A 12,743-nucleotide genomic window follows, 5' to 3' on the forward strand; every position below is an offset into this window, starting at 1 on the left:
TCGGCCAGAACTTTTTTCGCCTTAAGGCCTTGCAAATGTGGGACCTGGACAGTTCTCCCTGCAAACCGGGGGGCCTGTGGGCCAGACACGGCCTGCAGCTGTGTTTGCTTTGGTCTGCTGCCAGCATTGAAAAAGCAAGAGAGTTGATGTGGAAATTCAGAGTTCTGGCTTTGGGGACATCGGGCAACTCTGGGCCTGCGTCCCCGTGAGACATCCTGTCAGCCGCAGCCGAGCAGGGGCTGCGCTGTTCAGGAGGAGAACACGCTGTCCGGCGCAGCCATCCCCACATGGACTGCTTCTTTCCCTTGCGTTGCCTGCCCAGCCCCTGTGGCCATTTGGATTTGTGACTCCTGATCATGAGACGCCCGAGGCTCCAGAGCGGGCAGCCCTAGAAATGCCGTCTGTCGAGGAGGCTGTCGCATTTTGACCACGCGCATGTGAACATACAGAAGGCCCGGCATCGGGTTGTTCCAGCCCTCCTCCCCCTCAAGAAGCCGGTATTAGTGTTCTATATCTTAGTAAAACCCGAATTGTCCAGAATGGATTACGTGGCCCACCTTAGATCACGTTAGCCTTGCCACTGTGGTGTTCTCTGATTTGGTTAGGAATGGCTGCTGAATTGAGGCAGCTTTTGATGGGTTCCTTGAAGGCTCGGGCCCAAGCGCTCCTCTCCACTTGGGTGCGTTAGCCCTGCCTCGATAACCTGCTGCCTCAGCCACCAATTGCTGTTGGTAAGTGCTGGACTAGAAGCCAGCATGGGACACTGCCTCTGCTTGTGCGGTTTCCTTTTAGCCTTTTGTGTTTTCTTATTCTGCCTCCAGTCACCTTTACTTGAATCAGGAGCTCCTCACTTTAGTTTTTAATCTTCCTTTCTACTGCTTAAACACCTTGACAAGTCACAGGGGTTAACGGAAACTAGGGCTGCTGTGGCTCATCACAGCACGCCATGCCTCTCCAATCCTGTCTCCACCACCAGTGACTCGGAGCGGGGTGACGAATGTCCTATTCACATTTGGGGCTGAACCGATGCAGTGGCTTCACCATCTATGTTAAACATGGCTAATATGTGCAGAGGAATTTCCTCCCCTAAATGCTAACCGTGAAATTCCCTCTTCCCTACTTGGGAATTCTATCCTAAACCTTCTGTCTACCTTGGCTTTCACTTTGGTAGTTGACCTCTAAAACTTTCCTTAGCTCAAGATGCTGATTGCTGGCTGATGTATCTGCCTGAGATGGGAGAGATTTTATTACAAATCCAGATTTGTTGCCTTTGGTCTACAGTATTTAGTTGAACAGATCCTTCCTCTAAGTGGATTTGGTTACAATAGTAAACCTCAAGTTGTCAGCAATATAGACAGTTTCAAGCTTTCTCTAAGGTCCACTCTGAGCTACCATATACTCTTGGGTCCCCAGGTCAGGAAGCTTCAGTCAAATGTTAAAGACCTACATTACAAAGGCATCAGTAAGAACTGTTAACCTCAGAGCACTGTAAGGTGTAAGGAAACATTAGAATATTCTGATGCCTGGGGCACCTGGGTAGCTCAGTTGGTTGAGCTTCCGACTCCGGCTCAGGTCATGATCTCACAGTCTGTGAGTCCAAGCCCCGCGTCAGGCTCTGTGCTGTCAGCTCAGAGCCTGGAGCCTGCTTCAGATTCTGTGTCTCCTTCTCTGACTCTCCCTCGTTCATGCTCTGTCTCTGTCTGTCTCAGAAATAAATAAACATTAAAAAAATTTTTAGAATATTCTGATGCCACCCTGCAGGAGGTTATAAACATTGTCCAAGGGAATGGAGGCTCATTGGATTCTAATTTCATAAGGATCCATGTGTTTAGTATGAATAAGAGTTTTCTATAGACTTCCCCAGGGGCTGAGTATCTAACCTTGGAGCAATGCTGGCACCTGTTCCCTTCCAAAGTTTCATGCACAGAGAGCCAGTTCCCTTTTGCTTGGCCTCATAGTATGACCCCCAGACGGCCTGTTTAGAGAAAGCCGTACAGGAGAGTGGATCTTTCCTGGGTTTGTTTAGCTAACTGCTATTTAAAACATGTTGTTTTCTGGGGCACCTGCGTGACTCAGCGGGTTAAGTGTTTGACTCTTGGTTTCGGCTCAGGCCATGATCTCATGGTTTGTGAGGCCAAGCCCCATGTTGGGCTCTGCACTGACAGCGTGGAGCCTGCTTGGGATTCTCTCTCTCTCCTCCTTTCTCTGCCCCTCCTCCTTCCCCTCTTCACCCAGCTCACACTGTCTCTCAAAATAAATAAATAAACATTAAATAAATAAAACACGTTTTTTTCTAAATAACTTACTGGACTTACTACATGGGTACTTGGATTTTGAGGGCTCTGTTTGGTAAGGGTACCTGCCTTGTAAAACACTCAACATAAAAATGAGGCAAAACCAGTATCTTGAGAAACAAGTTCCTTCACCTCCTGACATAGCTTTTACAGTGTCTTATGGCTACTCATTGGTCAACGTGATGCTAATTTATTTTTTCAAAACAAGTGTGGTGACCAGGAAGCACATTTTGCTTTCTAACCGTGACAGGAAGAGGTTCATTGCTCCGTCTCAACTATCATCCTTCCCCTAGCCATGCTCCATGACCTCCACCCAAAGAGTACCAGCTGCCCAAGAGATCTCAGCAGGAAAATCATCCCCAAATCTGCTAAAGGTAGAAGGCAGAAGGTGGAGATCAAAACTGTGTAAACCTGGTAAAATGTGTGGGTACTCATTTACGTTAATATTGTCATTAAACACTTCTGTGAACTGTGGCCATCCTGTTTCACTTACACACGCACACTGGTATCCAAGGCAAAGAAGGATTCCGCAGGTATGATACACAAGCCCTTTGTAAAAAGAACTCTGTGAAGATGGTCAACCACAGCCTTAACCTGCATTTTTAAGCAAAGCTTTCAGGTATTTTGGGACTATGTTATTATCAAATCTTGGCGTTGGGATAGATTATACGGGTCTATGAAATCATGTCTACTAAGAGTGGTTATTTATTTTGCCTCACGTTTTACCATACAAAATCATCAGGAAATTTTCTCTCTTTGGAGAAATTTATTTTCTTCTCAAGTTGGAGGCAGTATTTTGTCCATGGCCGGTTTCAGGGCAAACATTTTGAACATATTTCTCCAGTTTGGTTTGGCAATCCATTGTTTTCGGTCAGAGCCAAGCCAATATCAAGTTGACGTCAAGCAAGCCAGTCCCAGCTCAGAGCCCAGTGTTTGTGTTTTGGTTTCCAGAATCCTCAGGTGCAGCAGGAAAACTAATCATTCACCTCCATCCAGTGGATGTTTGTAAATGTCTTGCTGTCCATTTTGTCGATGAACAGGCAGCCCTGCAAGTGGTCCATCTCATGCTGGATGATACGGGCTGCCCATCCACTCGCCTGCCACACCACCTGCTCCCCTCTGGGGTCCAGCCCTGCAAAGTAATTTACAGCCTGGGTAAGAATACGCCGAACTGCATTGTTTTTAATCTCCCTACTTTTCCCAGCCCTTGGCTGTTCCTGTTCACAAGAGGCAACATGAGAAGGGAATGTAGACAGCAACCCCTATCCTTCCCAGAAAAGATGCCTTAACTTTGCCCATTACCAGGTATTCACTGTGGCTCTAACGCTGACAATTAGGTTGCTGGGCTTACTATGGGGCTGAAATGAGAAAATGATCTTCGTAAGGTGTTTCCTTTCTGAACATTCCTCTCATTTCTGAAATACTGTTTGATTTCAATTCCTAAAAGCATTGCAACTCGGTACATTATAAAATAAAGGGATACCATTTACCTTCTGACCTGGACCAAGTGGCTTGCTTGAAAGGAACAATCCTAATCCCAGCAACGAATTCCATTTCAGAAAACATCCTGTACTACGACAGACCAGGAATGGCCTATCACCCTGGACTGGGCAAAGCTGGGTCCCACTATTTCCACTCGACCATGACAGATGCAACTGAGGCAAAAGTCTGTGTGTGGGACAGCGAACTAGAGGGCACAGAGCAGAGGACCTGGTGTGAGGTACCATCGAATTAGGTCACCTTCTCAGCCCCAATACATTTTCCCAGCGAGCTGGCTCAGCTGCTACACGAGCCTCTTCCCCTATCCCAATTGGTTAGTCTTGAATCAAATCCACTCCCCGGTCCAGCTCTTAGTTCCTGACGGAAGGCTTCATTGAGCCTGCCCTTCCACTTTTAACTGGAGTTTTGACAAAACCGTTTCGTGGGGCCCGAGGTCGCCGCCTCCATGGGCTGGGGGAGGGACGCAACCGTTTATCCAACCGCCTCACGGCCACTGCCCACCCCCTGCACCTGAGATCTGCACGGCCTGGAAGCGGGGCACGCAGGCCAGGAAGCCGACGACGCTCTCGCAGCCCTCAGGGAAGGTGACCAGGCGGCTGTCCAGCACCCGCAGGCTGGGGTTCACGAACACGCGCAAGGGGAAGGGCTCCATCTGGCGGGCCTCGCGCAGGCGCGGCGCGCAGGCGCGGAAGAGTGACTCGGGGAACTCCAGAGCCAACACCTGTAGCGGCACCCCGAGCTGCGGAGCGCTCAGGCCTACGCAGCGCCGGCGTCGCATCACTTGCACCAGCCGCTGCACCAGCCGCTGCAGCTCGGGCCCCGCCAGCTGCGCGGGCTCCACCGGGGCCGCCACGGCCCGCAGCGCCGGGTCCCCGACCTGACACACGCGCGGGTACGGCGGCTCGGGCGCTCCCCGCACCAGGCGCCGCACGTAGCGCCAGTAAGACCGCTGGCGCGCCGGGCCCTCGAGGCCGTCCGGGGCGGACGCGGAGCTACAGGCCCGGACGCTGCGGCCCCCCGTCCCCTCTCCCCACGGCGGTGTCGGCCCCAAGCAGTGACGCGACCGCCCCAGCAGCGGCCCCAGCAGCAGTCCGGCCCCCATCCGGCCCCCGGTGCGCCGAGCACAGCTGCCCAGCCACCACGGTCCTCCCCGGCCCCCGTAGGAGAGCGCTCCGGTCGCGGGGGACGCCGGGAAGCGCAGTTTCCGCGCGCCTTGAGAGCGCAGCCGGCCTCCGTGACGTCAGTCAGCTTTATTGTTTAATTCCGTTTTTTACAGTATCACCAACCATTTGCAAAAGTGACCGGGAGGTCCCCCCTTTCACGGGCTGTGATGAATGCCCTCGCAGCCTGTCCTCCGGGGCTGTCCCCAGCTTTCACCTGCCTCCCCCCACCCCCGCGCCGGCGCGAGTTAGGTGTCCGCACCCGGCACCTCGGCCTGCAGCGGCTCGGCCGTGTCAGCCTGCTCCTGCGCACCCTCGGGGAAAGCCGCAGCGACCGGCTCGACGCCTGACTCCTCGGGGGGGACTTCCGGTGCTGGAGCTGGGAGCTCGGGCACCAGCTCCTTTTCGTCTAGACACAGGACCAGCTCTCTCTTCGGCAGGATGAAGGCGAGAGGCTCCTGGACGACGTCGATGTTCACATGCCCAAGGTTGCCGTACTTGGAGAGCTGAGTGGGAGGGATGCCTGAGCCAAAAGGTAGAGAAAGTGAAATAGAAAAAAACGTTCAATAAATTTAAATTTTTATATCACAGGGGGAAAAAACACTTGGAGGGAGGGAGTGACAGATACAATTTCCATTCTTCAATACAGTAAAAGTCATCTTTGTGATATGGGACAGGAAGCTTTACTGTAAAGAGAGACTTTGAAAGTAATCTGGAACAGCACAGTGTAGGTGGGTGGAGTTAACAGTCAAGAGAACGTCAGAAGGCACTGGCTTCCTTGTGGAAGGAAAAGGCTGGGGGAAAGTGCCCAACAGCTACTCCGCTGGTGTGGTCATCACCGGCCCACTGCCCCTCGGGAAGCTCTGTCTCCTCCATGCCCCATCCCCAGCACAGAGAGAGTGGGCACAGGCAAGTGAAGACAGATCCGGAAAAATCTTTTTAAAACACCTTCTCTGGACATTCACACAATATGTGATTCTTTTCTAATCTCTTCCACTTAGCCAAATAAACACATATTGTAGGATTCCATTTACATGAAATGTCCAGAAAAGGCAAATCTGCAACAGAAAGCAGATTACTGGTTGCCAGGGGCTAAAGGTGGGATTGGGGAATGACTGCATTGGGCACGAGGGATCTTTTGGGGGTGATGGAAACGTCCTAAAATTGGATAGTGGTAATGGTTGTACATGTCTGTGTATTTACTAAAAAAACATCGAATTTTACAGAAGGGTGAATTATTTAGTATGTGAATTATATCAGTAAAGTACTGTCGTTTTAAAGATCTTTCCCCTCCTTTGTCTTACCTAAGGTCTGTGCTATCTGAGCTGGTGGAAAAAGGACTTGGAGACAGCGATTTAAATATGGAACAAGGTCTTCCACGAAGACGGTGCAGAACTGGATGAAGAGCTCTTGCTCCCCACTGCTGAAAGCAGCCTCTTCTGCACGATGGAAGGCCAGGATTATATTAGTTACCTAGGGGACAAGGCATAAAGAAAGTCTTTCCAAACAGTACATTACTGTCTTGTTTAAATTCAGAATTGTGGTCACTCTCCACAATTCTGTCACTTCGTTGATCTATTTCTGACTCAACATGTTTCATTACTGGCACAGGTTCCAGTTCCAGTGGAAGAGCATCAAGAGGTTCTTGACTCCTTCAGGAGATGGACCAGAACTATATCGGATTCAGAAAAATGAAGCAAAACTATAAAAGGTTTTTACTGAGTAAGACCTTTGAGGTTCCAGGAAGCTAGACCACTAGAAAACTGGAAAGGAAGACAGACCTGGAAAAGAAGTTCCACACACAAATAACAGAGCTACACTTTCTTGTTCCAGTCCTAGCTGTGCTGCTTGCTGGTTTTGTGGCTTCCAAGTGATTAAACACTTCATGCCCTCTGCTCCTCAGTTTCCGTACCTTTCCTTCCTTCCTCTTAGGGTTGTGAGGATCAAGTCTTAATAGGTATAAAGTATGATGAATACTACCTGGCATGGAGTAAGTTCTGTATAAACATTAGCAGATAACTATTACCTGAATTTCACTGACAAAAAAGTTTCATTGCTCATGCTTGCTTCCTCTTACAGGAGGCCATTAATAGTTGTATCAAAGATATGAGAGCAGGCAAGCTCAAGAGAGAGAGAGAGCTGGGCCCACAAAGACTTTAATTTTTTTTTTTTATGTTTATTTACTTTTGAGAGACAAAGAGTGTGAGCAGGGGAGGGGCAGAGAGAGGGGGACACAGAATCCAAAGCAGGCTCCAGGCTCTGTCAGCACAGAGCTTGATACGGGGCTCGAACTCACGAACCTGAGATCATGACCTGAGCTGAGGTCAGATGCTTAACTAACTAAGCCACCCAGGCGCCCCGGCCCAGAAATATTTTATATAATCATGTCACAACTGCCATCTGGCTGACAGCAATTATAAGATGCCATAAGTTTTAAGAAGCACCTCAATATCTTAAGGTTTAAATATGTAAAAAATGTGTAGGATATGACTGGTGCTAGTATTTATTGTGTTCTGTAGAATTCTAAGATGGCTCTTCTGAATCCCACCCCCCCTGGTGTCCACTCCTTTGTGTAATCCCTTCCCCTTGATTGCAGGCAGAATGTGTGTCTTGTTTCTAACCCATATAATATGACAAATATGAACAATTTTGCAGAGGTAATTAAAGCCCCTATCAGCTGACTTTGAATTAATCAAGGGATATCCTGGGTGGGCCTGACTTAATCAGACGAATCTTTTAAAAAAGGGTTGAGGACTTCCTTAACAGAAGAGACTCATGCAGGAGAGATGCTCTTCCACTGGCCTTGAAGAATCAGAAAGCCCCACTGTGAACGGGCTTATGGAGTGAGGTGGCCTCTAGGCCTTAGACCTATCATTGCAAAGAACAGAAATCTGCTAACATGAATGAGCTCGACAGGGGATGTCAAGCTTCAGATGAGACTGCAGCCTGGCCAACACCTTGACTGCAACCTTGGGAGAGATCCTAAGCAGAGGACCCAGGACTCCCAATCTACAGAGAGTGGGAGATGATACACATATGTTGTTTTAGGCTGCTATGGAGTTTGTTACGCAACAACAGAAAACAAATGCAACATTACTGAATCATTATTGCAGGTAAGCCACTTCATGAATTGTTCTAGGTCCCATGAGGGGGAGCTAACCAGAGCTGCTCAATCAGAAAAACCTCTAAAACCCCACTAAACCTAAGTCTGCAACCACCTAACACATGGACTGGTTTATATTTTACAAAAGTCTGGCCACCTACTACCAAAGAAAGCCCCAGTAGAGAGCCAGCAGTATGTGCTCACCTTGGCAAGGGCATTCTCCAGGGCCCCAGTCACATCCTGTGCCAGGGCCACAGGGCAGCAGAGGCGCAGATCATTGAAGGCAACCAGAATACTGTTCAGGAAGCAGGCAAGGGGTGGGAAATCTAAAAGTACCATGGGTGGCTGCAAGGTCCCTGGCTGAGTGACTGGCACAGCAGCAGGCAGGTTACTGCTGCCCAGAATGGCTGGAGCGGAGATGAGGGTGTAGGAATTCATTTCATCCTGGAACTTTTCCACTGCTTCCTGAATTGCTTTCTGGAAAGTGCTGATGGCCACCTGCTGGAAAACAGGAGCCAACTGGCTCCGGAAATCAGCCCCCACCCGGCTGAAGGACAGCCCAAAGTACATGCACTGACCCAGGAGAGAGTCTAGGCGGCCACCTATCCCCCGGTTAAGGTCGGTCTCCAGCACCTGCAGGAATTGCGAGACCCTCTGTAGCACCCAGCCATGGAAGATGGCGCTCTCGTTCACAGTGTGCTCACCCATGGCAGGCGGCAACAGTGGGTCCTCATCTGAGAATATGGCACGGTACTGGGTGATGATATCAAACAGATGGACACGGCAAGCCTCAATGGTTTTTGTGATGTGGAAATAGGGATCATCATTGGGGATGGCAGTCAGGATGGAACGGAGCCAAGCATCTCGGGCCTGAAGAAACTTCACCCTCAACTCGGCCTCAGTGAAGATATCCATGCGCCGCAGGAAGCCAATGACACGGAGGCAGGCAGGGAGCTGGATATTGGTCCTCAGTTGCTGGATCAGCTGGCTCAACATCAGCTGCATGGACTGGCGCACTTCATTCACAATGCCCTGACAATAAAGGGGGTCAGTCATACCACAATGGGAAAAATACTTTCTGGAACCCATTCCACTACCCCTGAATGTTGCAGACTAGAGAGGCAGACCACTGCTTTCCTGACTTACAAAGATTTCCTAAAGCTGATGTGTACAGGGTTACCAACAAAGGTCTGGTTCACTGTGGCCTACAGGCCCTGTGTGGTTCTCCTGCCACACCCACTTCCTAATACTGTCCCCCTGCTCACTGCAATCCAGGCACACTGTTTGTGGTTTTTTTTTTTTCCTATCTTTGTATTTCTTAAATACTCCTAACGTGTTCCCTCCTGAGCCTGCTATACTTATTTTTTCCACTTTGTGGTTTGCGCCTTCCCCACATCTTCCTGTGGCGGGCTCCTTCTCATCATCTGGGTCTCAGCTTAAATATTATTTCTCCAACAGAGCCTTTCCTGACCACTCTACCTAGGGTACCTCATCTAGTCTCCTATCCATTCCCTGGTTTATTTTCTTCATTTACCACTATCTGAAAGGATCATTTATTTACCAACTATCAGCTTTCATTCATGAAAGCCAGGGCCTTGTCTGCCTTGTCTCGTTTCTCCCTAGCACCTAGATTAGTGCCTGGCACATGATTAGTATTTATCACTTGAATGAATGAATGAATGAATGAATGAATGAATGAATGAATATTTTATGTTCAAGCCTGCCTGACTGGCAGAAATTGATGTAAAACTTGCAGTTTCCCTAAGGTGTCTGCCTACAGGTTCAGCGATGACCACACCATTACTGATTATAAGAACATCAGCTTGAGTCCTTTTGGGACAGTTTGGCTACCTGGATGACAGGGATGGAAGAGTATTTCCTTTCCAGTCGGCGTACGTAGGCTGCAAGCTCCAGGGCCTCTTCATAGTAGCTGTTCCGGACACAAGTGTCCATGAGCTGGGGGATCTCCAGGATTTCCAGGATTTCTGTGTGCCGGTTTAGGGTCAGGGTGTTCATCCGGCGGTTGGAACTGATCTCTTCAGCCTCTTTCACAAAGTTTCTGGTAAGAGAATTTCGGTCACTCACTGCTCCACACCCATAACTCAGCTACATTTACCAAGTGATTACTATGGACTGGGCACTGAGCTGCATGGTTTATGACTTAATCTTCACACCAAACCTTTGAGGTAAGTACTACTACCCTTGAGGAAACTCTAATCCCAGAGAGGCTAAGCAACTTGTCCCAAATCACACGGTTATTTATCGTATGTGCACCCAGATCTGCCACTTAACTGTGACAAGGTACTTAGGCTCTCTGAACTCTTTCGCATTAGTAAAATAGTAATAGGACCCACCTCACAAGGAGGTGAGGATTAAATGAGATGTGTGTAACAAACTTAACACAGAACCTTACACATGGTAAATGTTCCTTTAATAGCTATGCTTTTCATAAAAATGCACTAACTAGCTTAGAAGCTACAACCTTAACCTTAAATTCCCTCAGCCCTTTTAATTTTTCTCTTCTGCTGTTGTTCAACTTTAATTCGTAGCAGTTTTCACTCCTCCGTAATTGCAGTGACCTGCTTTATGAGGTCCCCTACCTATTCTGGAAGGCGGAAGGGTACAGGAGCTATTGTCAAATATCCAAAGACTCAAAAGAAAGGTGAAAAATTGAAAGGCAGAATTAGGGATAATAGACTGAGGATCTAGAGAGGCAAATTACGGCTTAAAGGATTTTTTGATAATTTTTGCCTCCAACTGGAAGGATTTCCTTGTCAGCCTTCTATCCATTAGAAGTTTTGGACGGTCTCAGCTGGTGTGTGTGTGTGTGTGTGTGTGTGGAGACTGTTGCTGACGACCGTAGAGTGTTAACTATGTCAGACCCAATAATAAGCGCTTGGCATGGAATCTCTTTATTTAGTACTCCCAACAGTCCTGTCAGGGAAGGACGTGCTGCTGGTTTCCAATTCTGACTTCGAAACTTACTAGCTGTGCCCACTGAACAATCACTAAGCTCCCTGTCTCAACTTCCTCATACATAAAATGGGAATAACAGTACCTACCTCGAAAGTTGTTGTGGAATTTAAACGGATTTTTAAAATGCTCAAAGGAGAGCCTGACGCATGGTAAGTGCTATGTAAAGCGTTAGCTATTTCTATCATCATAAACGTCAGCTATTACAGTTGCTAAAAGCCCCTTTATAGTGCCGGGCCCGCCACACCTGCAGCTCTGCTGGAAGCTGGGCAAGCGGTCGAGCAGGCGGCCGAGCGACGCCTCCACGTCGCCAAAGAGGCGGTGGATGCGCTCGGTGCACTCGGCGCCGCGGATGAAGGTCTTATAATTGGCGAAGGCCAAGTCGCGCGTCTGCTGCAGCAGCTGCGCCCGCTCCTCCGCCAAGCGCTCGGGCTCGCGCCTCAGCCGCTCCAGCCCGGAGCCGCTCAACTCCCGGAGGTAGCGGCCCACGTCGGGCCGCTCCCGCCACTGGGCCTCGGGGAAGCGGTCCCGGAACAGCGATGCCAGGAGTCCTTCATCCTCCACCTCCCCGAGAGCCGCCGCAGTGGCGGTCGCTGCGGCCGAGGCCGACGCCGTGGCGGTGGTTGACGAAGCAAGAGTCTCCGTCGCCGCCATCTTCTGGCAGCAGCGTCACTTCACCTCCCGCCCGGCAAGGGCGCTGGCTCGGAATCTAGGACCGGAAGCAGCGGGGGCACTCTTCCGATCGCTGTGGTTGCGTATCCGTCCGGCTTTCTTTCTCCGACGGTCCTCCACGCTGCGGGGCGCTAGCGTGGGGGAACAAACCGAATGCGGCTAGAGAGGCAGGCTTTGGGGTTGCCAGGGAGCGGCTGGCGGCCGACTTCCGTTTCCGGACGCTGAGGCACGCGGATTCGGTGTTGCAACCCAGCGGGAAAATGCGGCCTTTGACTGAAGAAGAGACCCGCGTAATGTTTGAGAAGATAGCGAAATAGTAAGAACGCGCCGAGGGGAAGGGGAAATGTGTTTGTGGCAGGGAAGGGCGTGGGTGGAGTGGGGGCGCGGCCCTGGGAGGAGTCTTTTGGGGCGCCGTCTCCAGTCCTCTTTTTGCCTTCAGCATCGGGGAGAACCTTCAGCTGCTGGTCGACAGGCCCGACGGCACCTACTGTTTCAGGCTGCACAACGACCGGGTGTACTACGTGAGGTGAGGCGGTGCCGGGTGGACCAACGTGGACGGGGGGAGGACTGGGTCCCGCCGGCTTCCCGCAGCTGACACCTTCTTTCTCCTTACCCTTTAAGCGAGAAGATCCTGAAGTTGGCCGCCAACATCTCTGGGGACAAGCTGGTGTCTCTGGGGACCTGCTTCGGAAAATTCACGAAGACTCACAAGTTCCGGTTGCACATCACAGCTCTGGATTACCTTGCACCCTATGCCAAGGTTTGTGTGTGTGTGTGGGGGGGGGGGGGAACAAGAGCGGGGTGGTATTCAGTCGGCAACTGGGGATGAAGGAAGTCAAAGATGAGGGCCACGTCAGAAGGCAGATAATTGGGCGGCTTCTCTGCCTCGGAGTCCCCGACAGTGGTTAGGTCAGTACCACACGTAGCGATGTTTGTGGGACTTGCTGCTTGGGCACGGTTCGGGCTCTGGCATAGGAATGCTGTGTGGCCGCATAGTCGTGGTAACGTTCAGCAAAGTAGAAAAGCCTCTGCAGACCCCAC

General features: G+C 50.3%; 2 protein-coding genes and 1 long non-coding RNA gene across 10 annotated transcripts in view; 2 read left to right on the forward strand and 1 right to left on the reverse strand.

Annotated features, from left to right (window-relative positions):
• Window positions 1-2,976: 2,976 nt before the first annotated feature.
• COG8 (component of oligomeric golgi complex 8) lies at window positions 2,977-11,684 on the reverse strand. 2 transcript variants are annotated; one of them, XM_045046163.1, is made up of 6 exons: window positions 11,278-11,684; window positions 9,909-10,116; window positions 8,262-9,089; window positions 6,259-6,427; window positions 5,301-5,477; window positions 2,977-3,426 (listed from the first exon to the last, which is right to left on the reverse strand). In XM_045046163.1, exons 1-6 carry the CDS (start codon window positions 11,682-11,684, stop codon window positions 3,269-3,271), a joined length of 1,947 nt encoding a protein of 648 aa, XP_044902098.1. In that variant the 3' UTR covers window positions 2,977-3,268. The 2 variants fall into 2 exon arrangements, with proteins under 2 accessions (XP_044902098.1, XP_003998273.1); XM_003998224.6 differs by lacking the exon at window positions 2,977-3,426 and having other exon boundaries at window positions 5,030-5,477.
• LOC123382285 lies at window positions 3,315-6,401 on the forward strand. The gene is made up of 3 exons (XR_006590432.1): window positions 3,315-3,449; window positions 3,854-5,489; window positions 6,264-6,401. It is a non-coding gene; the product is annotated as an uncharacterized LOC123382285 (long non-coding RNA).
• A 197-nt stretch (window positions 11,685-11,881) lies between the features above and the next one.
• NIP7 (nucleolar pre-rRNA processing protein NIP7) overlaps window positions 11,882-12,743 on the forward strand; it is a 63,177-nt gene continuing 62,315 nt past the window's right edge. For all 7 annotated transcript variants that reach the window (XM_006941672.5, XM_023245591.2, XM_045046167.1 and 4 more), the window contains exons 1-3: window positions 11,882-12,018; window positions 12,142-12,228; window positions 12,324-12,462. In XM_006941672.5, the coding sequence (XP_006941734.2) occupies window positions 11,963-12,018; window positions 12,142-12,228; window positions 12,324-12,462 (282 nt within the window). In that variant the 5' untranslated portion in view covers window positions 11,882-11,962. The remainder of the gene's footprint in view (window positions 12,019-12,141; window positions 12,229-12,323; window positions 12,463-12,743) is intronic.

Source organism: Felis catus, chromosome E2 (genome assembly GCF_018350175.1).
Source record: "Felis catus isolate Fca126 chromosome E2, F.catus_Fca126_mat1.0, whole genome shotgun sequence".
NCBI classification, from domain to species: Eukaryota; Metazoa; Chordata; class Mammalia; order Carnivora; family Felidae; genus Felis; species Felis catus.